The sequence below is a fragment of the Scomber scombrus genome, chromosome 23, assembly GCF_963691925.1.
Source record: "Scomber scombrus chromosome 23, fScoSco1.1, whole genome shotgun sequence".
Classification (NCBI taxonomy): Eukaryota; Metazoa; Chordata; class Actinopteri; order Scombriformes; family Scombridae; genus Scomber; species Scomber scombrus.
In genome coordinates, this window is record NC_084992.1 from 2,640,027 (window position 1) to 2,667,665 (window position 27,639).

General features: G+C 35.8%; 3 protein-coding genes across 4 annotated transcripts in view; all 3 read right to left on the minus strand.

The window, feature by feature from the left end:
- Positions 1-810: 810 nt before the first annotated feature.
- Positions 811-5,181, minus strand: LOC134006158 (golgin subfamily A member 6-like protein 6). The gene is made up of 3 exons (XM_062445249.1): positions 4,983-5,181; positions 1,961-2,032; positions 811-1,579 (listed from the first exon to the last, which is right to left on the minus strand). The coding sequence occupies exons 1-3, from the start codon at positions 5,065-5,067 to the stop codon at positions 1,179-1,181; spliced, it is 558 nt and encodes a 185-aa protein (XP_062301233.1). The 5' UTR covers positions 5,068-5,181; the 3' UTR covers positions 811-1,178.
- A 4,956-nt stretch (positions 5,182-10,137) lies between these two features.
- Positions 10,138-27,639, minus strand: part of LOC134006128 (putative golgin subfamily A member 6-like protein 19) — a 50,984-nt gene continuing 33,482 nt past the window's right edge. Inside the window, exons 6-8 of one of the 2 annotated variants that reach the window (XM_062445215.1) lie at positions 21,706-21,777; positions 18,663-18,734; positions 10,138-10,929 (exon numbers count right to left, since the gene is read on the minus strand). In XM_062445215.1, the coding sequence (XP_062301199.1) occupies positions 10,439-10,929; positions 18,663-18,734; positions 21,706-21,777 (635 nt within the window). In that variant the 3' untranslated portion in view covers positions 10,138-10,438. The remainder of the gene's footprint in view (positions 10,930-18,662; positions 18,735-21,705; positions 21,778-27,639) is intronic. The other variant, XM_062445216.1, reaches the window with a different exon arrangement.
- The window catches only part of LOC134006100 (uncharacterized), a 51,734-nt gene continuing 50,802 nt past the window's right edge, over positions 26,708-27,639 (minus strand). Inside the window, exon 11 of the mRNA XM_062445171.1 lies at positions 26,708-27,191. Within this exon, the coding sequence (XP_062301155.1) occupies positions 27,117-27,191 (75 nt within the window). The 3' untranslated portion in view covers positions 26,708-27,116. The remainder of the gene's footprint in view (positions 27,192-27,639) is intronic.

A 27,639-nucleotide genomic window follows, 5' to 3' on the forward strand; every position in this document is an offset into this window, starting at 1 on the left:
TGAAACAAAAGGTGGGGTTAAGGGTGGAGCACTATTAAATCTTGGGCCAAGCTAATCAGGCCGGACCACTTCCTGCTGTGCCATGGGGGGGGTTTCGGGTTTAGTTAGCTTGCTTTGTATTAAGTTGTAGTTGGCGTCTATTTTGTTTTCCCCTTGTGTATTAATTGGTTTGGCCAAGCCACTTATGTCGTCATGTCAGGACTGTTCTGTTAACGTTTCTTTATCATTATATTAAGTATACTTATCTTGTGTTGACCTCTTTTATGGGCCTAGTTAATAAGTTTGCCTTGGTTTTTGTAAAAATATTAAATTTTGTGGGTAAATAAAACCCTATTTTTCTAATCTATATTCCTCTCCTCATTGCCTCATTGCTTGGTCCCTGACATCTTGAAGCACACTGCAGAGGAAAATCTCTGGAGTTTATCTCTAAATATTTAACATAAATGTCACCCATTTTCTTTTTCGGTCATTACTGATTTGTTCAGTATTTATACAAGACATGCATTTCCACTTTGCCTTAACTGCTTTCAGGTACTTAAACATAACAGGGAAATGTTCATCTTTAAATGATTGAAAAACCAGGAGCAGATACAGATGAGATAACTGAATTTATTGATAGAAGATATTTTGCAGAAAGTATCAAGATTTAATTGGCAGCAGTTTATAGATACATTTATTACATTTTGTTAATATACAGTATTAATGGCATAAAAAGACTCATAAAATACAAAATCCTACTTCTCACCTTCAAAGCCCTCCATTACCTGGCTCCAACATATCTCAGCGAATTCCTGTCACCCTACTCTCCCCCTCGGTCTCTCAGATCATCCAACCTCCTTACAGTCCCACGCACCAAACTGTCCACCCTAGGAGGCCGGTCCTTCAGTGCCTCTCTCACAATCCCTACGTGATTGTCCCTCCGTCTCCTTTTTCAAGTCCGAGTTAAAAACCTTTCTCTTCAATGAACACTTCTCTTCCTCTTCTTCTGTCTTGATTTTGTATTTTTTTTTTTTATGTTTTATGTTTTGTTTATTTGTTTGTTTTTTCCATTGTAAAGCATCCTTGGGTTTTGTGAAAGGCGCTATATTATTCACACCTATTATTATTTCCAAATTTTGTGATTATGTGCTATAAAAAGTAAGAACAGACAGTTTGACTTTTTGAATTAAACTAAAAGCTCATTCTTCTGTTACTCCTTCGTCCAGCATCTGAAGCCCTTGATTGGCATGTGCTGTAGTTTCTTGCACTTGGTCACTACTGATTAAAACATCTATTCTCTGCAGCATCTGCTCAACACTCAGAATAAGTTTCTCCCAGTTTGTCTTTTGCTCATCTAGTTTCCATTTGACATCAGTTAGATTTTCTTTTTCTTTTAACAATCCCCCTTTATCCGTCTTTTTATTCTCAGCCTCAGTTATTTTGTTCTCCACTGACAGAAGTTTCTTCTTGTTCTCCTCCTTCTTTTTCTCCACTTCCCTCAGTTGCGACTTCATTTGATCTTTGTGGTTCTCGAGTGCCTGTTTCTGTTCCTTTAGTGCATCAACCATGTTGGCATTCCGCTGTAACTTTTCCTCCAAATCTGTCACAGGTGCACAACAGTAGCATTTTAAAGCACTTTAATATAACTGCACACAACATTCAGGACATTTTGTGCTTATTCAACATTCAGCATCATTTACCTCCATTTGACAGATTTTATTGGTCTATAAATAACACTTAAACTCATGGATCAGGAGCAATAAAGTTACATTATAATTCTACACACATTTTTATGTGTGAGCACTCATGGACATTTTTATGACATTTCACACACACACACACACACACACACACACACACACACACACAAACACACACACACACACATACACATACACACACACACACACACACACACACACACACACACACACACACACACACACAATCACTTCAATCTGATATTTTGTGTGAGACTCACCCAAAATAATGTCATCCTTTTCCTTTATCCGTCTCGTCAACTCTGTCTTTTCGTCTGTTTCTCTCTGTAACTCTGTGTATATCATATCAAGAAACAGTTTATAATTAAAGACAATTAAGCATAAAATAAAAAGTATTTTCAAGCAGGGAGAGAGTCTCAGAGCAAGAATGAGCTGTTCCCCCTACTTACACATTTCCCTTTAATCATTGTGTGTTAACTGTATTGCGTGTCCCTTACTTTGTGGTAATTTGATTTAATATAAATGTATTTGTGTATATATTATATCAATTTCATTCCAAAGCGTAACATAAAACACTTGAGGAAGAATTTAAGAGATGAAATCAAAATGTATCATGGATTAGTTTTCTGTAATCTGAGGTAACTTTACATTGTAGTTTGTGTTGTAATGAATCATGAAAACCTCACATATTATTAACAATACATGTTAAGAGCTGTGAGTTATGTCTCAATGTGTATAAATGAAGGATTACTACAAGAACAAAGCCAACTGTCTATGTCTATTAAGTTAATATACTTATTTGTTTTACATTAAAACAGACTATCTCATGGTAGTGCTAAAAACTTTGAATAATCACTTTGTGTGCTCACCCATCAGAAGATGGTGAGAGATCTTCTAATAATACTATGATGACTGATTCTGAATCTGAGGGAAAAGCTGCTTTAATCTATCAGTAAGTTAATTGGTATAATGTTTGATCATGCTAGCCGGACATCAAGTAGGATGCTAATTGTTAACCATTGTCAAAGTGTGACAACAATTCATCTTCACTCTTTCCATTTGCATACATTGTAAATCTAAAGCATTTTCCTCAAGTAGACAGACTTTTGTTGGTCTATAAATAACACTGAAACTCATGCAGTGGGAAGAAAGTTGAGTTTTCATTACACACACACACACACACACACACACACACACACACACACACACACACACTCACAGTAACATGATCAGTTTAGTCTGTTGAGTCGGTCGGACTCACCCAACAATGTCTTCATCTCATCTCTTGTTTCATTTCCATCCATCTGTAACTCTGTCTTTTTTGCATCCATCACTGTTTGTGCTATGAAGAAGACAATGTGACATATGTTGAATAAAAACAGTATTTTAGAGCAAGTAGAGACCCTCAGAATAAGAATGATCTTTATCTTCTTTTATCTTTCTGTGTGTCCACTACTTTGTGGTAATTTGATTCTAAAGAATGTATATGGGTTTTTTGCATGAATTTCATTCCATCAAAATAAAAACAAATAAAGTCTACTACACCTGTAATTAAATAATTAAAGTAAATATAGAGCACTGTTCTTTTAATCCTCTTCCTGACTTTTAACTTCATCAAACATGCCAGTATAACAATATAATTATATCCTGTTTTCTCCTCTAGCTACAGAAGAAAGAACTGTACTGTTTTTTGTTTGTTTGTTTTGGTAATTGAATTTTCAAAGTTGTTGTTTAAATCCTATATATACACCTTTTTTTTAAAATAAATTAAAAAATAACAATAAATATAAAATGTAGTTATACTGTCAATAGAAATGTTAGTATTGTATTATTGTAACACCAGAGACTATCATTGCCTCTCATGTTGTTAGATTCAGGCCACTATAAAACAGTTGGTTTATCAGTTTAGAGGATTTAGCATTGTACTCCTGTAACATTTCGAGGCTCAGAATTAACAGTTGTTCATCTTTTTTTACTCATACAATTGTCTTCCTTGTTAAAACCTGGTGCCTACATTACCCACAATGCAACTTGACTTAAATCACTTGACTGCACATAAACAGGTGCGTATGTTTTAGTAGCAGCTTATCATTTCACACAGTTTAGATAATACATTTAATGAATAATTTTTGAATGATTTAATTTTTTTTATCTGCACATTTTGTGATTACTTACTATACAGTTTGACTTTTGACTGAAGCTAAGAGCTCACACCTGTTCTTCGCTCGTCCAGCAGCTGAAACACTTGATTGTCGTGTGCTGTAGTTTCTTGTACTTGGTCACTATTGACTAAAAAATCTATTCTCTGCAGCATCTGCTCCACACTCAGAATTAGTTTCTCCCAGTTTGTCTTTTGTTCATCTAGTTTCCATTTGACATCAGTTAGATTTTCTTTTTCTTTTAACAATCCCCCTTTATCCGTCTTTTTATTTTCAGCCTCAGTTATGTTGTTCTCCACTGACAGAAGTTTCTCCTTGTTCTCCTCCTTCTTTTTCTCCACCGCCATCAGTTGCAACTTCAGTAGATATTTCTGGTTCTCAAGTGTTTGTTTCTCAAAGTTTAGTGCATCGACAATGTCGGCTTTCCTCTGTAACTTTTCCTCAAGTTCTGACAATTTCATCTCCAAATATGTCACAAGTAGCCTTTTAAAGCACTTTAATATCAGGACATTTTGAGCTTATTCAACATCAGCACAATTTACAATTCAACACCAACTATTTTTATGTTTTAGATGGGTTCTGTTGTTGTTGTTGTTGTTATTATTTTTACACCGTCTACATCATTTATCTCCACCAGACAGATGTAGCTTTTCTATAAATAACATTTGAACTCATGGTGCAGGAGCAATAAAGTTGAGTTACACTACAGCAACATCATCAGTTCAATTTGATCTGTTGAGTCGGACTCACCTTTAATCTTTTCATCCTTTTCCTCCAACTCTCTCTTTTCTTCTTGTCCCGATTTCCCCCTGTTTGGTTCTGTGTATATCAAAAAACAGTTTATAATTAAAGACAATTTTAATAACCACTTTGTGATGACTGATTCTGAATCTGAAGGAAAAGTTGCTTTAATTTATCAGCAAGTTAACTGGACTGACATCAAGTAGGCTGCTAATTTTTAACCATTGTAAAAGTGTGACAAAAATTAATCTTCACGCTTTGCTTTCTACAATAAATATCAACCTGTTTTTATGTATTATATGTTTGCATACATTTGAAATGTAAATCATTTACATTGGCACAATGCACACACACAAACACATACTACAGCAACAGGACTCACCCAACAATTGCTTCATCTCTTCTCTTGTTTTATTTCCATCCGTTTGAATCTCTTTCTTTATTGCATCCTCCACTGTTTGTGCCATGAAGAAGACAATGTAGGATATATTAAGTAAAAACAGTATTTTTGAGCAAATACAGAACCTCAGAACAAGAATGAGCTATCCCCCGTACCTACCCCTTGGCTTGTGTCTTTCTGTGTGTCCACTACTTTGTGGTAATTTGATTCAGTATAAATGTGTTTGTGTAAAGCGTGACATAAAAGACTTATGAATCTCTTAAGAATTTAAGAGATGAAATAAAAATGTATGAATTAGTTTTCTGTTATGTGAGATCTTGTAATAATATTATGATAACCGATTCTGAAACTGAGGGAGATACTGCTTTAATCTATCAGTTAATTAGTATGTTTGAGCAGTGGCGATTCTAGCTTGAATGACGCCCTGGGCGAGACCCCCGTTGAGCACCCTCCCTTCTTTTAGGGTGACTCAACATCAGTCCAGGGACAGCCGATGTAAAATAGCCTTTTGGCTAATTCTGGCATGTTTACATTTATTAAAATGTTTTATTAATGTGCATTGTCCCTGATCATTAAACCTTTAAATAAAATAAATAAATACATAAATATACACTATATACATATATATGCCAAAAATATATACAATCAGAAATGTAAGAAGACAGAAAGCATGCACAACAGAGTGATAGATTGACTTGACGTGCAAATAATAGAAAAAATGCTTTGCTAAAGCTTTTTTTTTTTAAAGATTTTTTCTGGCATAGACACCTTTATTTGACAATAGAGAGACATGTAATTACGGGAGAGAGAGGGGGGTTTGACATGCAGAAAGGCCCGCTGGCCGGGACTCAAACCATATGGCATGTGCTCTTAACTATTCTACCACCTGCCGGTACTGTATTTGAGAATGCTAGATTGAGTAGGCCACTTATTTTTAACCATTGTAAAACTATGGAAGCAAATTGTCTTCACTCTTTCCTTTCACACATCATGGGAGTCGGGGGGACTCCCATGATGCACTGAGCTCCTCTCTCCTCCTCTCTCTCTCTCTCTCTCTCTCTCTCTCTCTCTCTCTCTCTCTCTCTCTCTCTCTCTCTCTCTCTCTCTCTCTCTCTCTATCCATCCATCTATATCCATTAACATTTATGTACTATTAATGCATTCAATAACCTAAACTTCTTCCCCGGAGTTGTCTGTGCTTTCTCGTCTCACAGGTAATCCTGGCCTGTAAACGTCCGGAAGACAGATTCCAGTCCTGGACCTTCAATGTGCTTCTCTCTCCTATCCTTCCTCTCTCTTCTCTCGAGAGAGAGAACCGGTCGAGGCAGATGTTCTCCCACTTTGAGTCTGGTTCTGAGGTTTCTTCCTGTTAAAAGGGAGTTTTTTCTTGCCACTGTCGCCAAGTGCTTGCTCATGTGGGAATGTTGGGTCTCTTTAAAATTAAAACCTGAAGAGTTCGGTTTAGAACCTGCTCTATGTGTAAAGTGCCTTGAGATGACTTTGTTGTGATTTGGCGCTATATAAATAAAGATTGAAAAAAGACTGTTCTTTTTATCGTCTTCCTGACTTTTGACTTGCATGCAATAATAGCACTATACGTATCACAGTTGTGTCTTACCTTTATTTTTCACCTTGTAAATACATGTCAGCAAAATAGGTGTGCCCACAACCACAACGGCACCAATCAAGATGCAAGCAAAGGCAGCTAGTTTACAACCAATAGGAGGAGGGGATGAACCAGCTGAAATGATAAAATACAGAACAACAGAGTGTTTAGGACACCAGGAGCAGTCATGGGGAATGACTATTGATTATCAATTTCAGGAGGTCAATTAGGGTGCTTTAGACAGCACACAATAGGTTGTGTTGATTTTCAAAGTAAAAGCCTAAAGTCATATTTTGGATGAAAAAGGGACTTATTGGAGCTCATTTGAAAATTTTATGAAAATTGTTAAGGGCATTTTGCTAATTTTGGGTACTCTCTCTCTCGCTCTCTCTCTCTCTTTCTCTCTCTCTCTCTCTCTCTCTCTCTCTCTCTCTCTCTCTCTCTCTAACACACACACAAACACACACACTCACACACACACGTTTATGTGTGATTTACCCCAACAAGTTGGTATGAGGAGAAACATGACGAGGAAGCTGAGAGTGTGACTGGACATTGATCCAATGAGGCCAGTGAGCACAGTGTTAGGTGCTAATCCATCCATCAGGTGAAACATCCCGGACTTCTGAAAAATAAAACCAATTGTCATGCCCATACCAAAAAGCAAACCAACATCAAATGCAGCTAACAGCTCAAACTCCTTATTCAACTGCTGGCGCGATCTTAAAAATAATATAATATATAACATAACTGTAGTATTTACTGAAAACTAACAGCAACATTACAACTGAAGGTCACAAAGTGTGTAAAAGTATAATGCACTGAATTTAATTTGGAGCTTCTAAAAAGAATAATTAAAAACTAATAATGCAATAAATAAAAATTGACTTAAGATGCCACTCTGAAGCACAACTGATAGATAAAGAAGTTCATATTTAGCAGTTAGCAATGATTAAACCATCAGTTAGGGTTTAATTTTCTATAAATTATACAAAGTTCACATAAATAAATAAATGCAATGTTACAGTCATAGACTTCACACATCAAGCTAACCAATGAAAAATACTTGAGCCAAAAATGAGTTATGTAATCAGTATATGAATTGTTGACATTTCAGTTCAAATTATTTGTGTAATAAACTGCTATCTGCAAATATACAATAGTTTATTCTATCAAATCTTGATTTTCCACAAAGAAAGCCCACATACCTGTTATGTGCTCTGAAGCTTTAATGAGGAGGTTGCACAATCAGTCACAGTTATTGTACTTTAACCCTTTACAACAGGAACTGCACAGAACATGTATTGTGTCTGTTTTACTGTCTATTGTAGCTGCAGTTCAGGTTAACGTTTACATTTTTTTACACTAGTGTTATTGCTGTGTCTTATTTAACCAGTTCCTTCACAATCACTGACTGGCAGTTAGAAAAGTTATGATAAAAACATGTTTACAAGTAACACAAAAGTCCAGTTTAAGCTCAATAACTCACTGTCCTAAATCTTTTATATGAATAAACTGCAATAGAGGCTGCCTTTGTATTTGTCAGTATTAATAATTGATGACTAGCAACTGCACCTCCAACTCAAATGTGTCATATCGGAGGTATAACCTTTGCTCAATGGTAATAAAAGTCCTAGGAGATGGCTGATGTTCACTGATGTGTCAATGAGCAAAGTTTTCAATTTATATAAGGATTATATAGGGATTAAGGCAGAATTGTTGTTTGTTTTTCATTTTAACATTATTAAATGGTGTCCAGAGTGGTTTATTTTAATGTATGTTAAATATATAGTCTCACACGATTACTTTTTTCTATCAAAGTTAATCCCTTTGTGCTCAATAGATTTTTTTCAGCATAGACAGAGAGGAAATATGGGACAGAGAGGGGGGTGTGACATGCAGCAAAGGACCTCCAACCAGGATTGGAACCAGGGTCAGCTACGTATGTGGCATGCGCTCTAACCACTCGACCACCTGTGCGCCCGTGCTTAATAGATTTTGGTAAGATATTGACCAAACTAATAAGACTTAAAGGACTGATTCATAATTGTATATAATAGTCTGTCGTAAAACACAACACTGTAATCATCACAGTAATCATTCATTTCTTTTAACTTTACAGTCTTTTTAATGCCAAAGTCCCTCTTTTTGTTATACTTCCACTGCAGCTCAACAGGGGAACACTGTCCAAGGAAACAAAGAGGGAATTTAAGCAGGCCATTTTTAAGCTGTGCTCTTTGTGACTGTGTTGTGGTCTGTTTGCAACCCCTGCTGGTAAAAGGACAGCACATCAGCTACACAGTTAGCAGTCTGTAAACGTAACCTGCAAAGCTATTTGTCATTACAGTTTTGTCTGTCCATTTATTGATGTTATTATAAGCATGAAATATCACAGTTACTTTACGTCCTATACGTCCCCTCAGGTTTTCACACTGAAAGACTGTGGTTTCAAACTTATTTCTGTCTTAGCTTCAAACATTTATTTGTAGAACTTACAAAAAGGAAGAGGAGGGTCTCACGTATACTTCACTTCATGTGTGTGAGTACTGACCCTGTTTCTCTGTTTCTGTGTGAGATTCCAAAACAGAGAAATATATATATACTGAATTTGGCGCCTATTAAAATAATAATGTTGCATGATTTCACATAAATCCACATGTAAATGTGTCTATGTCTGGATGTCTGGTACAGCTCTCTTGCTTTGTCTCTCCAGCTGGGGTATAATTTCCACTGTGGACAGGGGGGGGGGGACATTTTGTATCACCATAGTCCCTTAATGTAAGTATAAAATACAGGAAATAAAAAATAAAAAATGTATGGCAGAGGACCAGAGTTTTATCATAGGATAAAGGTGATCACTTACAACAACTTTGTATTGATTTGACCCTTTCCTCTTGGGGGACAGGTGGACCTAAACAATGCCAGTAAAATGCCCCCTACAGCACAAAAGAGCCACCAGATCCCCTCACTGAAGGGGGCAAGCATTCAGACCTGTACAAGTTTATTCTTTAATTCATCCATCCTTTACAGGTGGGCATGTAAGTTACTGTGAGGTTCTCTTGGTTTCAAGCTTAGTTCTGTTTTAGCTTCACCAATTTATTTGTACAACTAACTAACAGGAAGAAGAGGGTTTCACCTATGTTTCACTTCATGTGAATTTCAGTCTGATACTCAGACAGTCAGCAGCAAGACATCATGGACGTTTCATAGTAGTACTCCCTGTCATATGGAAGCACACTGCAATGGAAACTCTCTGGAGTTCAACTCTAAATATTTAACATAAATGCCACCCATCTTTTCGTCATTACTAATTTTTTCACTATTTATACAAGACATGCATTTTCCCCTCACCTTAACTGTTTTCAGGTACTTAAACATAACAGGGAAATGTTAATCTTTAAATGATTGAAATGCCAGGAGGTGAGATAACAGAATTTATTGACAGAAGATATTTACCATAAAGGTTCAGTATCACATCATTTAATTGCCAGCAGTTTAAAGATACATTTATTACATTTTGTTAATATACAGTATTTACAAAATAAAATAATTAACTCTGCATTACATTCCCTCTTCAACACATTTCCTCCTATATAATCAGTTATATATGAAGACAGGGTTATAAAACTTCTTAACTTGTACTGAGCACAAGGAAACCATTTAAGTTACTACAACCAGCAGTCAAGAGAAAAGTTAAACTGAAGCAAACTAGATTAGTTCATACATTTAATGAGTAATTTTTGAATGATATCCTTTTTTTTAAAATTATCTGCACATTTTGTGATTATTTGCTATGAAAAGTAAGATCAGACAGTTTGCCTTTTGACTGAAGCTAAAAGCTCACACCTGTTCTTCGCTCGTCCAGCAGCTCAAACCCTTGATTGCTGTGTACTGTAGTTTCTTGTACTTGGTCACTATTGACTAAAACATCTATTCTCTGCAGCATCTGCTCCACACTCAGAATTAGTTTCTCCCAGTTTGTCTTTTGCTCATCTAGTTTCCATTTGACATCTGTTAGATTTTCTTTTTCTTTTAACAATCCCCCTTTATCCTTCTTTTTATTCTCAGCCTCAGTTATTTTGTTCTCCACTGACAGAAGTTTCTCCTTGTTCTCCTCCTTCTTTTTCTCCACCTCCTTCAGTTGCAACTTCATTTGATCTTTGTGGTTCTCAAGTGTCTGTTTCTGTTCCTTTAGTCCATCAGCCATGTTGGCTTTCTGCTGCAACTTTTCCTTCAGTTGATCTTTCTGGTTCTCAAGTGTCTGTTTCTGAAAGTTTAGTGCATCAACCAGGCTGGCTTTCATCTGTAACTTTTCCTCCAAATCTGTCACAGGTGCACAACAGTAGCATTTTAAAGCACTTTACTACAACTGCACAAACCATTAAGGACATTTTGAGCTTTTTCAACATCAGCACAATTTACAATTCAACACCAACTGTTTTTATGTTTTAAATGTTTTTTTTGGTTGTTTTGTTTTTACCTCCACTAGACAGATGTAGCTTTTCTATGAATAACATTTGAACTTATGGTGTAGGAGCAATAAAGTTGAGTTTTTATTCCACACACACACATGCATATGAACTCTGAGCACCCATGGACATTTTATCACACACACACACACACACACACACACACACAGACACACACACACACACACACACACACACACACACACACACACACACACACACACACACACACACACACACACACACACACTACAGCAACATAGTCACTTCAATCTGATATTTTGTGTTAGACTCACCCAAAATAATGTCTGTATTTCCGTCTGTTTTTCTCTGTAACTCTGTGTATATCATATCAAGAAACAGTTTATAATTAAAGACAATTAAGCATAAAATAAAAAGTATTTTCAAGCAGGGAGAGAGTCTTGGAGCAAGAATGAGCTGTTTCCCCTACTTACACATTTCCTTTTAATCATTGTGTGTTGACTGTATAGTGTGTATCCCTTACTTTGTGGTTATTTCATTCAAAATAAATGTATCTGTGTATATATAATATCAATTTCATTCCAAAGCGTAACATAAAACGCTTGAGGAAGAATTTAATAGCAGAAATCAAAATGTATCGTGGATTAGTTTTCTGTAATCTGAGCAGTGTCGGCTGGCCAATAGAGGGCGATAGTTATTTTAAAAATGAAAGCAACAGGACTCACCCAACAATTTCTTCATCTCATCTCTTGTTTTATTTCCATCTGTTTGTATCTCTGTCTTTATTGCATCCAACACTGTTTGTGCCATGAAAAAGACAATGTGACATATGTTGAATAAAAACAGTATTTTTGAGAGAATGATTCGAGCCCCCTACCCTGACTTTTATCTTCTTTTATCTTTCTGTGTGTCCACTACTTTGTGGAAATTTGATTCAATATAAATGTATTTTGAATCAATTTCATTACATCAAAATGAAAATAAATAAAGTCTAAAACACCTGTAATTAAATAATTAAAGTAAAGTAAATATAGAGCACTGTTCTTTTAATCCTCTTCCTGACCTTTGACTTCATGCAATTAATAACACTATAAGTATCACAGTTTTGTCTTACCTTTATTTTTCAGCAGGTAAACAAGCACACTAAGTGCGACCACAACCAAGATGCAAAGAAAGGCAGCTGGTGGGAAACCAATAGGAGGAGAAGATGGACCAGCTGAAATGATAAAATACAGAACAACATAGTGTTTAGGACACCGTGAGCAGTCTGGGGAAAGGGCTATTGATTATCAATTAAGGTGCTTTAGACAGCACACAATAGTTTGCTTTGACTTTCACAGTGAAAACTAAAAGTCATATTTCTCTCTCTCTCTCTCTCTCTCTCTCTCTCTCTCTCTCTCTCTCTCTCTCTCTCTCTCTCTCTCTCTCTCTCTCTATCTCTCTCTCTCTCTCTCTCTCTCTCTCACACACACACACACACACACACACACACTGTGGATATATGAATTAAATAGAAAGAGTAAGCGCTGATACTGATTAGCCTGCTCTGCTGGTGAAAATATTATCATATAAAAACGTGATGAATTAATAAAGCCAAAAGATAAAAAATAAAGTTGTGACTTTGTGTGCTTGTGTTTGATTTACCCCAACAAGTCAGTATGATGAGGAAGACAAAGAGGAAGGTGAGAATGTGACTGGACGGTGACACACTGAGGCATCTGAACACAGGTGCTAATCCTTCCTTCAGGCAAAACATCTCGGAGTTCTGAAAAATAAAACCAATAGTCACCCCCATCCCAAAAAGCAAACCAACAACAAATGCAGCTAACGGCTAAAACTCTTTATTCAACTGCTGGACCAATACTAAAAATAATATAATATATAACATATCTGTTTCTCAAATATTCTGATAACTTTATGTTCACTTACAGCATATAATACAAAATATAATTTTCAACCACGAATTTGGTAGCAGGTTATTTGCTTTATATGTGTATCAACTGGGCCAGGTTTTTTCATGTTCCTCCTTATTGTACCTTTTTCATTTGTAGTTTAAGTTGAATGTCCTCTTTCTTCAGCCTTTTCATTTGAACTACATCATTTTGTCATCCATGTTGACACCCACCTTTTCAAAACACAGAAGCAAAACATTATTTTGGTTGTAACCTATTTAAAGTTTTACAGTTACAGTAATAAGACACTGAAGTCAGTTAAAATGTAGCAGGGAATTAAACCTTTAAAAACAAACAAAAAAAAACAAAAATCCTTTAAAAAAAACTAGCATATTCTATACATATAATCTTAAATATTTAAAATATATTTCTATTTCCATATTCACAATACTTTAACTTAAGTTTCCATAGTAACTCAGACATAATTAATGTCACTGTTGCACCAAAAATGCGTAAATCTATGATTCAATAAGCAGGAGTGTGTGAGACCAAACTGAAGAGAAAAACTAACAGCAACATTACAACTGAAAGTCACAAAGTGGGTAAAAGTATAATGCACTGAATTTAATTTGGAGCTTCTAAAAAGAATAATTAAAAACTAATAATACAATAAATAAAAGTTGACTTAAGATGCCACTCTGAAGCACAACTGATAGATAAAGAAGCTCATATTTAGCAGTTAGCTGGCATAATGCTTAAACCATCAGTAGGGGTTTAATTTTCTATAAATGATACAAAGTTCACATAAATGCAATGTTACAGTCATAGACTTCACATGTCGAGCTAACCAATGAAAAATACTTGAGCCAACAATGAGTTATGTAATCAGTATATGAATTGTTGGCATTTCAGTTCCAATTAATTGTGTAATAAACTGCTATCTGCAAATTTACAATAGTTATGAAATCTTTTAAATCTTGATTTTCCACAAAGAAAGCCCACATACCTGTTATGTGCTCCAAAGCTCTCATAATGAGGAAGTTGCACAATCAGTTGAACGTTAACCCTTTACAACAGGAACTGAACAGAATATGTCTTGTGTCTGTTTTACTGTCTATTGTAGCTGCAGTTCAGGTTAACGTTTTACTGCATTTTAGACTAGTGTTATTGCTGTGTCTTATTTAACCAGTTCCTTCACAATCACTGACTGACAGTTAGAAAAAGTTATGATAATTAAAAAATATGTTTACAAGTAACACAATTGGAGTCGAATGACATTCTATAAGTCCAGGTTAAACTCAATAACTCGATAAGGTACGATAAGGAGGAAAATGAATAAACTGCAATAAAGGCAACCTTTGTAGTTGTCAGCTTTAATAATTGCTGACTAATAATTGCAAGTCCAACTCAAATGTTTCATATAAGAGCTATAAATTGAGCATTTAAGTACTGACATCAGGTTGTTTCCTTGTTTCCTTGTGACATTTGCTCACTGGTAATAAAAAATCCTATGAGATGGCTGATGTTCACTGATGTGTCAATGAGCAAAATTTTCAATTTATATAAGGATTATATAGGGATTATATGTATATATATAATTTTTTTCCCCAATATTTTTTATTCAGTGAGTAATACACTAGTAATCATTTCTAGGTAATTGTTATAAACTTGGACTAATATCTCTTGCGAAACAATGGGTTAGTATAATGTAACGGGAAATGGACCAATCATAATTTTTCTTCCAATGGTATCTGGGTAAATCAGCGACTCCCCCCTGCAGGACCTTCTGTAGCTATAACTTAAGTCTGTGTAATTCAAGTCGATGTGGGCATGAATTTGAGTTTGAGAGTTGTCTTAGCCAATCATATTTCATTGAGGTGTGGGCGGGACCATATAACGACATCTCCCAGGTATTTTCGCGAATACCTAGAAGATAACATATATAAGCGACCAGTCAATCTAACGGCTAACAGTAAGCTAGCGGAGTGAGTGAATCGGCGAGCGAGAGTGAGGGAGCGGCGTGTTGCAGTGTTTCAGTGTCAGCACAGACAGAGGTGTGTTGATGATCGGACAGAGCTGGATGAGCAGTATAAACTGAATGTACTTAGAATGTTACATGTATGTTATGAGCCACATTTTGCAATAAAAATAAATGATGCAGTCCTTCGAGCAAAGCAGAGTTCCTGAATTTTGTGTAGATACATTTTGTTGATTGTAGTGACATGATGATGAGCTGCAATTTATTCCATGGAGCAGTAATGAGCATAACTTACAAAGAGCTTGTGCCTTTTCCCATTTCACCTCAGGAGGTGTTTGTTTTATACTTTTGGCAGAAATATTAAATCTACATTGAAATTCATTTGTGTTTAAGCTGAAACAAACACAAAAAACATTGGGTCCAAGTCAACGGTTCGCCACTGTTTGAATGTAATGTTTAATATATAGTCTCACAAGATTACTTTTTTCTATCAAAGTTAATCCCTTTGTGCTCAATAGATTATTTTCGGCATAGACACCTTTATTAAGCAGTAGACAGACAGGAAACCATGCAGCAAAGGGTCGGCTGCGTATGTGGCATGCGCTCTAACCACTCGACCACCTGTGCGCCCGTGCTCAATAGATTTTGGTAAGATGTTGACCAAACTAATAAGACTTAAAGGACGGATTCATAATTGTATATAATAGTCTGTCTTAAAACAGAACACTGTAATCATCACAGTAATCATTCATTTTTTTCGTATTTCTAATGCCAAAGTATCTCTTTTTGTTATACTTCAACTGCAGCTCAACAGGGGAACACTGTCCGAGGAAACACAAAGCATTTGGTTCAGCCAGGTAGCGGTCTGTAAACATAACCTGTGTTATGACTGGGGTCATTTGTTTTGGTCTGCTGTGTGTGTGCGTTTGTGTGCCCTGTGTCTTTTTGTTTTGATTTTTTTTACATGTAGATAGGTGTGTGCCATGACGCAGCAATGATTTGGGGAAGGGGTTCGTGTCCTGGCCTGTGGTTGGCTGCAGCCGGGAGGCACCTGATATAAAAGAGCCAAGAAGGCGGTCGTCTGGTGGCAGCATGCATTTCCCCGTCCTACCCCACCTGTAAAGCTATTTTTCATTACAGTTTTGTCTGTCCATTTATTGATGTTATTATAAGCTTCATATTAGCTTCAGATAAATTTCAAAAACATTTTTGCACAGAGGGAGGCCTGTTGATTTAGTCCTCCATCACTTACACTGTACGTGCATTATGAAAGGATCTTCTAATGGTCACTATCTGTACATGTTTTAATACATATGAAAAAAGCATGTGTCTGATATATTTTTTCTAACAGTTTAATTGTTGTCCAAAAGATATGACTATGCCTTTATTCCCCAACTGCGCGACACAAGACGTCAACTTCACTGAAAACGTAATGCTTTGGGTTAAAAAAATGACTTCATTGTTGGTCATGTTTTAAAATAAATCATTTCTGACTGACAGTAGGAAACAGAAGGCCAACAGTGTTGTCCCATGTCAACCCTGCACTGTGTTGACCCATCCAACCACCACAACGTCCTTCCGCTGTAGAATTTGTGGCTTTATAACGATGTCACACTACTTCCTCTTTGCTGCCAAACTCCTGCCACAGGGAGTTGTGACTTTAGGTTAAACAAATGGTGAATTTGGGCAAATTACTGTCTCCATTTTATAGTGAACACAGACAAACTCCTCCTTCATTAACTGAAAATAACTAGAAGAAAAACATGGAGGGGAGCCTTGATTTGATAAGAGCAGCATGTGCTCTACAAAGAATATTCTTCATATTAATAAAATATTGTTGCAAAGTAATAAGCAATAATAACTACAAGCCATGCTATGTAGCCTATTTCCTTGTTACATTTACATGAGTTTATAGTTATGTATTGAGCTGGTAAGTTGTTTGATGACCTTTTATTGGGAATTATCATGTATGAATGGAAAAATTAAGTTCTATACTTTACCCCTTTTCACGATACACTGAGAGACTGTGGTTTCAAACTTAGTTCTGTTTTAGCTTCACACATTTATTTGTATAACTAACTAACAGGAAGAGGAGGGTCTCACCTATATTTTCATTCATGTGAATTTCAGTCTGATACTCAGACAGTCAGCAGCAAGACATCATGGACGTTTCATAGTAGTACTCCCTGACATCTGGATGCACACTGCAGTGGAAAATCTCTGGAGTTCAACTCTAAATATTTAACATAAATGTCACCCATCTTTTTCACTATTTATACAAGACATGCATTTCCACCTTGCCTTAACTGCTTTCAGGTACTTAAACATAACATGGAAATGTTAATCTTTAAATGATTGAAATACCAGGAAAAGATAAAGGTGAGATAACAAACAGAATGTATTGACAGTGAATACTTTGCAGAAAGGTTCAGTATCAACATATAATTGGCAGCAGTTTATAGATACATTTATAACATTTTGTTGTAATACAGTATTAACAACATAAAATAATCAAATCTGCATTACATTTTAAATTCAACACATTTCCTCCTATATAACCAGTTATATATGAAGACAGGGTTGTAAAACATCTTCACATGTACTGAGCGCAAGGAAACCATTTAAGTTACTACAACCAGCAGTCAAGAAAAAATGAAAACTAGGTTAGACAATACATTCAATTAATAATTTTTGAATGATACAATTTTTTAGTGTCTGAAAATGTTGTGATGTTGTGATTAGTTACTATAGAAAGCTCACCTTCACAAGGAAACCATTTAAGTTACTACAACCAGCAGTAAAGAACAAAATGAAACTGAACCAAACTAGATTAGTTCATACATTTAATGAGTAATTTTTGAATTATATCATTTTTTTATCTACACATGTTGTGATTATTTGCTATAAAAAGTAAGATCAGACAGTTTGACTTTTTGAATTAAACTAAAAGCTCATTCTTCTCTTACTCTCTCGTCCAGCAGCTCAAACCCTTAATTGTCGTGTGCTGTAGTTTCTTGTACTTGGTCACTACTGACTAAAACATCTATTCTCTGCAGAATCTGCTCCACACTCAGAATTAGTTTCTCCCAGTTTGTCTTTTGCTCATCTAGTTTCCATTTGACATCAGTTAGATTTTCTTTTTCTTTTAACAATCCCCCTTTATCCGTCTTTTTATTCTCAGCCTCAGTTATTTTGTTCTCCACTGACAGAAGTTTCTCCTTGTTCTCCTCCTTCTTTTTCTCCACCTCCTTCAGTTGCAACTTCAGTTGATCTTTCTGGTTCTCAAGTGTCTGTTTCTGTTCCTTTAGTGCATCAACCATGTTGGCATTCCGCTGTAACTTTTCCTCCAAATCTGTCACAGGTGCACAACAGTAGCATTTTAAAGCACTTTAATATAACTGCACACAACATTCAGGACATTTTGTGCTTATTCAACATTCAGCATCATTTACCTCCATTTGACAGATTTTATTGGTCTATAAATAACACTTAAACTCATGGATCAGGAGCAATAAAGTTACATTATGATTCTACACACATTTTTATGTGTGAGCACTCATGGACATTTTTATGACATTTCACACACACACACACACACACACACACACACACACACACACACACATAAACACACACACACACACATACACATACACACACACACACACACACACACACACACACACACACACACACACACAATCACTTCAATCTGATATTTTGTGTGAGACTCACCCAAAATAATGTCATCCTTTTCCTTTATCCGTCTCGTCAACTCTGTCTTTTCGTCTGTTTCTCTCTGTAACTCTGTGTATATCATATCAAGAAACAGTTTATAATTAAAGACAATTAAGCATAAAATAAAAAGTATTTTCAAGCAGGGAGAGAGTCTTGGAGCAAGAATGAGCTGTTCCCCCTACTTACACATTTCCCTTTAATCATTGTGTGTTAACTGTATTGCGTGTCCCTTACTTTGTGGTAATTTGATTTAATATAAATGTATTTGTGTATATATTATATCAATTTCATTCCAAAGCGTAACATAAAACACTTGAGGAAGAATTTAAGAGATGAAATCAAAATGTATCATGGATTAGTTTTCTGTAATCTGAGGTAACTTTACATTGTAGTTTGTGTTGTAATGAATCATGAAAACCTCACATATTATTAACAATACATGTTAAGAGCTGTGAGTTATGTCTCAATGTGTATAAATGAAGGATTACTACAAGAACAAAGCCAACTGTCTATGTCTATTAAGTTAATATACTTATTTGTTTTTACATTAAAACAGACTATCTCATGGTAGTGCTAAAAACTTTTAATAATCACTTTGTGTGCTCACCCATGAGAAGATGGTGAGAGATCTTCTAATAATACTATGATGACTGATTCTGAATCTGAGGGAAAAGCTGCTTTAATCTATCAGTAAGTTAATTGGTATAATGTTTGATCATGCTAGCCGGACATCAAGTAGGATGCTAATTGTTAACCATTGTCAAAGTGTGACAACAATTCATCTTCACTCTTTCCATTTGCATACATTGTAAATCTAAAGCATTTTCCTCAAGTAGACAGACTTTTGTTGGTCTATAAATAACACTGAAACTCATGCAGTGGGAAGAAAGTTGAGTTTTCATTACACACACACACACACACACACACACACACACACACACACACACACACACACACACACACACACACACACACTCACAGTAACATGATCAGTTTAGTCTGTTGAGTCGGTCGGACTCACCCAACAATGTCTTCATCTCATCTCTTGTTTCATTTCCATCCATCTGTAACTCTGTCTTTTTTGCATCCATCACTGTTTGTGCTATGAAGAAGACAATGTGACATATGTTGAATAAAAACAGTATTTTAGAGCAAGTAGAGACCCTCAGAATAAGAATGATCTTTATCTTCTTTTATCTTTCTGTGTGTCCACTACTTTGTGGTAATTTGATTCTAAAGAATGTATATGGGTTTTTTGCATGAATTTTATTCCATCAAAATAAAAACAAATAAAGTCTACTACACCTGTAATTAAATAATTAAAGTAAATATAGAGCACTGTTCTTTTAATCCTCTTCCTGACTTTTAACTTCATCAAACATGCCAGTATAACAATATAATTATATCCTGTTTTCTCCTCTAGCTACAGAAGAAAGAACTGTACTGTTTTTTGTTTGTTTGTTTTGGTAATTGAATTTTCAAAGTTGTTGTTTAAATCCTATATATACACCTTTTTTTTAAATAAATTAAAAAATAACAATAAATATAAAATGTAGTTATACTGTCAATAGAAATGTTAGTATTGTATTATTGTAACACCAGAGACTATCATTGCCTCTCATGTTGTTAGATTCAGGCCACTATAAAACAGTTGGTTTATCAGTTTAGAGGATTTAGCATTGTACTCCTGTAACATTTCGAGGCTCATAATTAACAGTTGTTCGTCTTTTTTTACTCATACAATTGTCTTCCTTGTTAAAACCTGGTGCCTACATTACCCACAATGCAACTTGACTTAAATCACTTGACTGCACATAAACAGGTACATATGTTTTAATAGCAGCCAATTACAGTTTAGATAATACATTTAATGAATAATTTTTGAATGATTTCATTTTTTTTATCTGCACATTTTGTGATTACTTACTATACAGTTTGACTTTTGACTGACACTAAAAGCTCACACCTGTTCTTCGCTCGTCCAGCAGCTGAAACACTTGATTGCTGTGTGCTGTAGTTTCTTGTACTTGGTCACTATTGACTAAAACATCTATTCTCTGCAGCATCTGATCCACACTCAGAATTAGTTTGTCCCAGTTTGTCTTTTGCTCATCTAGTTTCCATTTGACTTCTGTTAGATTTTCTTTTTCTTTTAACAATCCCCCTTTATCAGTCTTTTTATTCTCAGCCTCAGTTATTTTGTTCTCCACTGACAGAAGTTTCTCCTTGTTCTCCTCCTTCTTTTTCTCCACCGCCTTCAGTTGCAACTTCAGTTGATCTTTCTGGTTCTCAAGTGTTTGTTTCTCAAAGTTTAGTGCATCGACAATGTCGGCTTTCCTCTGTAACTTTTCCTCAAGTTCTGACAATTTCATCTCCAAATATGTCACAAGTAGCCTTTTAAAGCACTTTAATATCAGGACATTTTTAGCTTATTCAACATCAGCACAATTTACAATTCAACACCAACTATTTTTATGTTTTAGATGGGTTCTGTTGTTGTTGTTGTTGTTGTTGTTTTTATTTTTACACCCACTACATCATTTATCTCCACCAGACAGATGTAGCTTTTCTATAAATAACATTTGAACTCATGGTGCAGGAGCAATAAAGTTGAGTTACACTACAGCAACATCATCAGTTCAATTTGATCTGTTGAGTCGGACTCACCTTTAATCTTTTCATCCTTTTCCTCCAACTCTCTCTTTTCTTCTTGTCCCGATTTCCCCCTGTTTGGTTCTGTGTATATCAAAAAACAGTTTATAATTAAAGACAATTTTAATAACCACTTTGTGATGACTGATTCTGAATCTGAGGGAAAAGTTGCTTTAATTTATCAGCAAGTTAACTGGACTGACATCAAGTAGGCTGCTAATTTTTAACCATTGTAAAAGTGTGACAAAAATTAATCTTCACGCTTTGCTTTCTACAATAAATATCAACCTGTTTTTATGTATTATATGTTTGCATACATTTGAAATGTAAATCATTTACATTGGCACAATGCACACACACAAACACATACTACAGCAACAGGACTCACCCAACAATTTCTTCATCTCTTCTCTTGTTTTATTTCCATCCGTTTGAATCTCTTTCTTTATTGCATCCTCCACTGTTTGTGCCATGAAGAAGACAATGTAGGATATATTAAATAAAAACAGTATTTTTGAGCAAATACAGAACCTCAGAACAAGAATGAGCTATCCCCCGTAAAGCGTGACATAAAAGACTTATGAATCTCTTAAGAATTTAAGAGATGAAATAAAAATGTATGAATTAGTTTTCTGTTATGTGAGATCTTGTAATAATATTATGATAACCGATTCTGAAACTGAGGGAGATACTGCTTTAATCTATCAGTTAATTAGTATGTTTGAGCAGTGGCGATTCTAGCTTGAATGACGCCCTGGGCGAGACCCCCGTTGAGCACCCCCCCTTCTTTTAGGGTTTTTATATTCTTTTAGGGTGACTCAACATCAGTCCAGGGACAGCCGATGTAAAATAGCCTTTTGGCTAATTCTGGCATGTTTACATTTATTAAAATGTTTTATTAATGTGCATTGTCCCTGATCATTAAACCTTTAAATAAAATAAATAAATACATAAATATACACTATATACATATATATGCCAAAAATATATACAATCAGAAATGTAAGAAGACAGAAAGCATGCACAACAGAGTGATAGATTGACTTGACGTGCAAATAATAGAAAAAATGCTTTGCTAAAGCTTTTTTTTTTAAAGATTTTTTCTGGCATAGACACCTTTATTTGACAATAGAGAGACATGTAATTACGGGAGAGAGAGGGGGGTTTGACATGCAGAAAGGCCCGCTGGCCGGGACTCAAACCATATGGCATGTGCTCTTAACTATTCTACCACCTGCCGGTACTGTATTTGAGAATGCTAGATTGAGTAGGCCACTTATTTTTAACCATTGTAAAACTATGGAAGCAAATTGTCTTCACTCTTTCCTTTCATCCATCATGGGAGTCGGGGGGACTCCCATGATGCACTGAGCTCCTCTCTCCTCCTCTCTCTCTCTCTCTCTCTCTCTCTCTCTCTCTCTCTCTCTCTCTCTATCCATCCATCTATATCCATTTACATTTATGTACTATTAATGCATTCAATAACCTAAACTTCTTCCCCGGAGTTGTCTGTGCTTTCTCGTCTCACAGGTAATCCTGGCCTGTAAACGTCCGGAAGACAGATTCCAGTCCTGGACCTTCAATGTGCTTCTCTCTCCTATCCTTCCTCTCTCTCCTCTCTACCCCAACCGGTCGAGGCAGATGTTCTCCCACTTTGAGTCTGGTTCAGAGGTTTCTTCCTGTTAAAAGGGAGTTTTTTCTTGCCACTGTCGCCAAGTGCTTGCTCATGTGGGAATGTTGGGTCTGTTTAAAATTAAAACCTGAAGAGTTCGGTTTAGAACCTGCTCTATGTGTAAAGTGCCTTGAGATGACTTTGTTGTGATTTGGCACTATATAAATAAAGATTGAAAAAAGACTGTTCTTTTTATCGTCTTCCTGACTTTTGACTTGCATGCAATAATAGCACTATACGTATCACAGTTGTGTCTTACCTTTATTTTTCACCTTGTAAATACATGTCAGCAAAATAGGTGTGCCCACAACCACAACGGCACCAATCAAGATGCAAGCAAAGGCAGCTAGTTTACAACCAATAGGAGGAGGGGATGAACCAGCTGAAATGATAAAATACAGAACAACAGAGTGTTTAGGACACCAGGAGCAGTCATGGGGAATGACTATTGATGATCAATTTCAGGAGGTCAATTAAGGTGCTTTAGACAGCACACAATAGGTTGTGTTGATTTTCAAAGTAAAAGCCTAAAGTCATATTTTGGATGAAAAAGGGACTTATTGGAGCTCATTTGAAAATTTTATGAAAATTGTTAAGGGCATTTTGCTAATTTTGGGTACTCTCTCTCTGTCTCTCTCTCTCGCTCTCTCTCTCTTTCTCTCTCTCTCTCTCTCTCTCTCTCTCTCTCTCTCTCTCTCTCTCTCTCTCTCTCTCTCTCTCTCTCTCTCTCTCTCTAACACACACACAAACACACACACTCACAAACACACGTTTATGTGTGATTTACCCCAACAAGTTGGTATGAGGAGAAACATGACGAGGAAGCTGAGAGTGTGACTGGACATTGATCCAATGAGGCCACTGAGCACAGTGTTAGGTGCTAATCCATCCATCAGGTGAAACATCCCGGACTTCTGAAAAATAAAACCAATTGTCATGCCCATACCAAAAAGCAAACCAACATCAAATGCAGCTAACAGCTCAAACTCCTTATTCAACTGCTGGCGCGATCTTAAAAATAATATAATATATAACATAACTGTAGTATTTACTGAAAACTAACAGCAACATTACAACTGAAGGTCACAAAGTGAGTAAAAGTATAATGCACTGAATTTAATTTGGAGCTTCTAAAAAGAATAATTAAAAACTAATAATGCAATAAATAAAAATTGACTTAAGATGCCACTCTGAAGCACAACTGATAGATAAAGAAGTTCATATTTAGCAGTTAGTAATGATTAAACCATCAGTCAGGGTTTAATTTTCTATAAATTATACAAAGTTCACATAAATAAATAAATGCAATGTTACAGTCATAGACTTCACACATCAAGCTAACCAATGAAAAATACTTGAGCCGAAAATGAGTTATGTAATCAGTATATGAATTGTTGACATTTCAGTTCAAATTATTTGTGTAATAAACTGCTATCTGCAAATATACAATAGTTTATTCTATCAAATCTTGATTTTCCACAAAGAAAGCCCACATACCTGTTATGTGCTCCGAAGCTTTAATGAGGAGGTTGCACAATCAGTCACAGTTATTGTACTTTAACCCTTTACAACAGGAACTGAACAGAATATGTATTGTGTCTCTTTTACTGTCTATTGTAGCTGCAGTTTAGGTTAACGTTTACATTTTTTTACACTAGTGTTATTGCTGTGTCCTATTTAACCAGTTCCTTCACAATCACTGACTGGCAGTTAGAGAAGTTATGATAAAAACATGTTTACAAGTAACACAAAAGTCCAGTTTAAGCTCAATAACTCACTGTCCTAAATCTTTTATATGAATAAACTGCAATAGAGGCTGCCTTTGTATTTGTCAGCATTAATAATTGATGACTAGCAACTGCACCTCCAACTCAAATGTGTCATATCAGAGGTATAACCTTTGCTCAATGGTAATAAAAGTCCTAGGAGATGGCTGATGTTCACTGAAGTGTCAATGAGCAAAGTTTTCAATTTATATAAGGATTATATAGGGATTAAGGCAGAATTGTTGTTTGTTTTTCATTTTAACATTATTAAATGGTGTCCAGAGTGGTTTATTTTAATGTATGTTAAATATATAGTCTCACACGATTACTTTTTTCTATCAAAGTTAATCCCTTTGTGCTCAATAGATTTTTTTCAGCATAGACAGAGAAGAAATATGGGACAGAGAGGGGGGTGTGACATGCAGCAAAGGACCTCCAACCAGGATTGGAACCAGGGTCAGCTACGTTTGTGGCATGCGCTCTAACCACTCGACCACCTGTGCGCCCGTGCTTAATAGATTTTGGTAAGATATTGACCAAACTAATAAGACTTAAAGGACTGATTCATAATTGTATATAATAGTCTGTCGTAAAACACAACACTGTAATCATCACAGTAATCATTCATTTCTTTTAACTTTACAGTCTTTTTAATGCCAAAGTCCCTCTTTTTGTTATACTTCCACTGCAGCTCAACAGGGGAACACTGTCCAAGGAAACAAAGAGGGAATTTAAGCAGGCCATTTTTAAGCTGTGCTCTTTGTGACTGTGTTGTGGTCTGTTTGCAACCCCTGCTGGTAAAAGGACAGCACATCAGCTACACAGTTAGCAGTCTGTAAACGTAACCTGCAAAGCTATTTGTCATTACAGTTTTGTCTGTCCATTTATTGATGTTATTATAAGCATGAAATATCACAGTTACTTTACGTCCTATACGTCCCCTCAGGTTTTCACACTGAAAGACTGTGGTTTCAAACTTATTTCTGTCTTAGCTTCAAACATTTATTTGTAGAACTTACAAAAAGGAAGAGGAGGGTCTCACGTATACTTCACTTCATGTGTGTGAGTACTGACCCTGTTTCTCTGTTTCTGTGTGAGATTCCAAAACAGAGAAATATATATATACTGAATTTGGCGCCTATTAAAATAATAATGTTGCATGATTTCACATAAATCCACATGTAAATGTGTCTATGTCTGGATGTCTGGTACAGCTCTCTTGCTTTGTCTCTCCAGCTGGGGTATAATTTCCACTGTGGACAGGGGGGGGGACATTTTATATCACCATAGTCCCTTAATGTAAGTATAAAATACAGGAAATGTGATTCAAAATTAAATAAAAAATATATGGCAGAGGACCAGAGTTTTATCATAGGATAAAGGTGATCACTTACAACAACTTTGTATTGATTTGACCCTTTCCTCTTGGGGGACAGGTGGACCTAAACAATGCCAGTAAAATGCCCCCTACAGCACAAAAGAGCCACCAGATCCCCTCACTGAAGGGGGCAAGCATTCAGACCTGTACAAGTTTATTCTTTAATTCATCCATCCTTTACAGGTGGGCATGTAAGTTACTGTGAGGTTCTCTTGGTTTCAAACTTAGTTCTGTTTTAGCTTCACACATTTATTTGTACAACTAACTAACAGGAAGAAGAGGGTTTCACCTATGTTTCACTTCATGTGAATTTCAGTCTGATACTCAGACAGTCAGCAGCAAGACATCATGGACGTTTCATAGTAGTACTCCCTGTCATATGGAAGCACACTGCAATGGAAACTCTCTGGAGTTCAACTCTAAATATTTAACATAAATGCCACCCATCTTTTCGTCATTACTAATTTTTTCACTATTTATACAAGACATGCATTTTCCCCTCACCTTAACTGTTTTCAGGTACTTAAACATAACAGGGAAATGTTAATCTTTAAATGATTGAAATGCCAGGAGGTGAGATAACAGAATTTATTGACAGAAGATATTTACCATAAAGGTTCAGTATCACATCATTTAATTGGCAGCAGTTTAAAGATACATTTATTACATTTTGTAAATATACAGTATTTACAAAATAAAATAATTAACTCTGCATTACATTCCCTCTTCAACACATTTCCTCCTATATAATCAGTTATATATGAAGACAGGGTTATAAAACTTCTTAACTTGTACTGAGCACAAGGAAACCATTTAAGTTACTACAACCAGCAGTCAAGAGAAAAGTTAAACTGAAGCAAACTAGATTAGTTCATACATTTAATGAGTAATTTTTGAATGATATCCTTTTTTTAAATTATCTGCACATTTTGTGATTATTTGCTATGAAAAGTAAGATCAGACAGTTTGCCTTTTGACTGAAGCTAAAAGCTCACACCTGTTCTTCGCTCGTCCAGCAGCTCAAACCCTTGATTGCTGTGTACTGTAGTTTTCTTGTACTTGGTCACTACTGACTAAAACATCTATTCTCTGCAGCATCTGCTCCAGATTCAGAATTAGTTTCTCCCAGTTTGTCTTTTGCTCATCTAGTTTCCATTTGACATCAGTTAGATTTTCTTTTTCTTTTAACAATCCCCCTTTATCCGTCTTTTTATTCTCAGCCTCAGTTATTTTGTTCTCCACTGACAGAAGTTTCTTCTTGTTCTCCTCTTTCTTTTTCTCCACCTCCTTCAGTTGCAACTTCATTTGATCTTTGTGGTTCTCAAGTGTCTGTTTCTGTTCCTTTAGTCCATTAACCATGTCGGCTTTCCTCTGTAATTTTTCCTCCAAATCTGTCACAGGTGCATAACAGTATTTTAAAGCACTTTACTCTAACTGCACAAAACATTCAGGACATTTTGAGCCTATTCAACATTCAGCATCATTTACCTCCATTTGACAGATTTT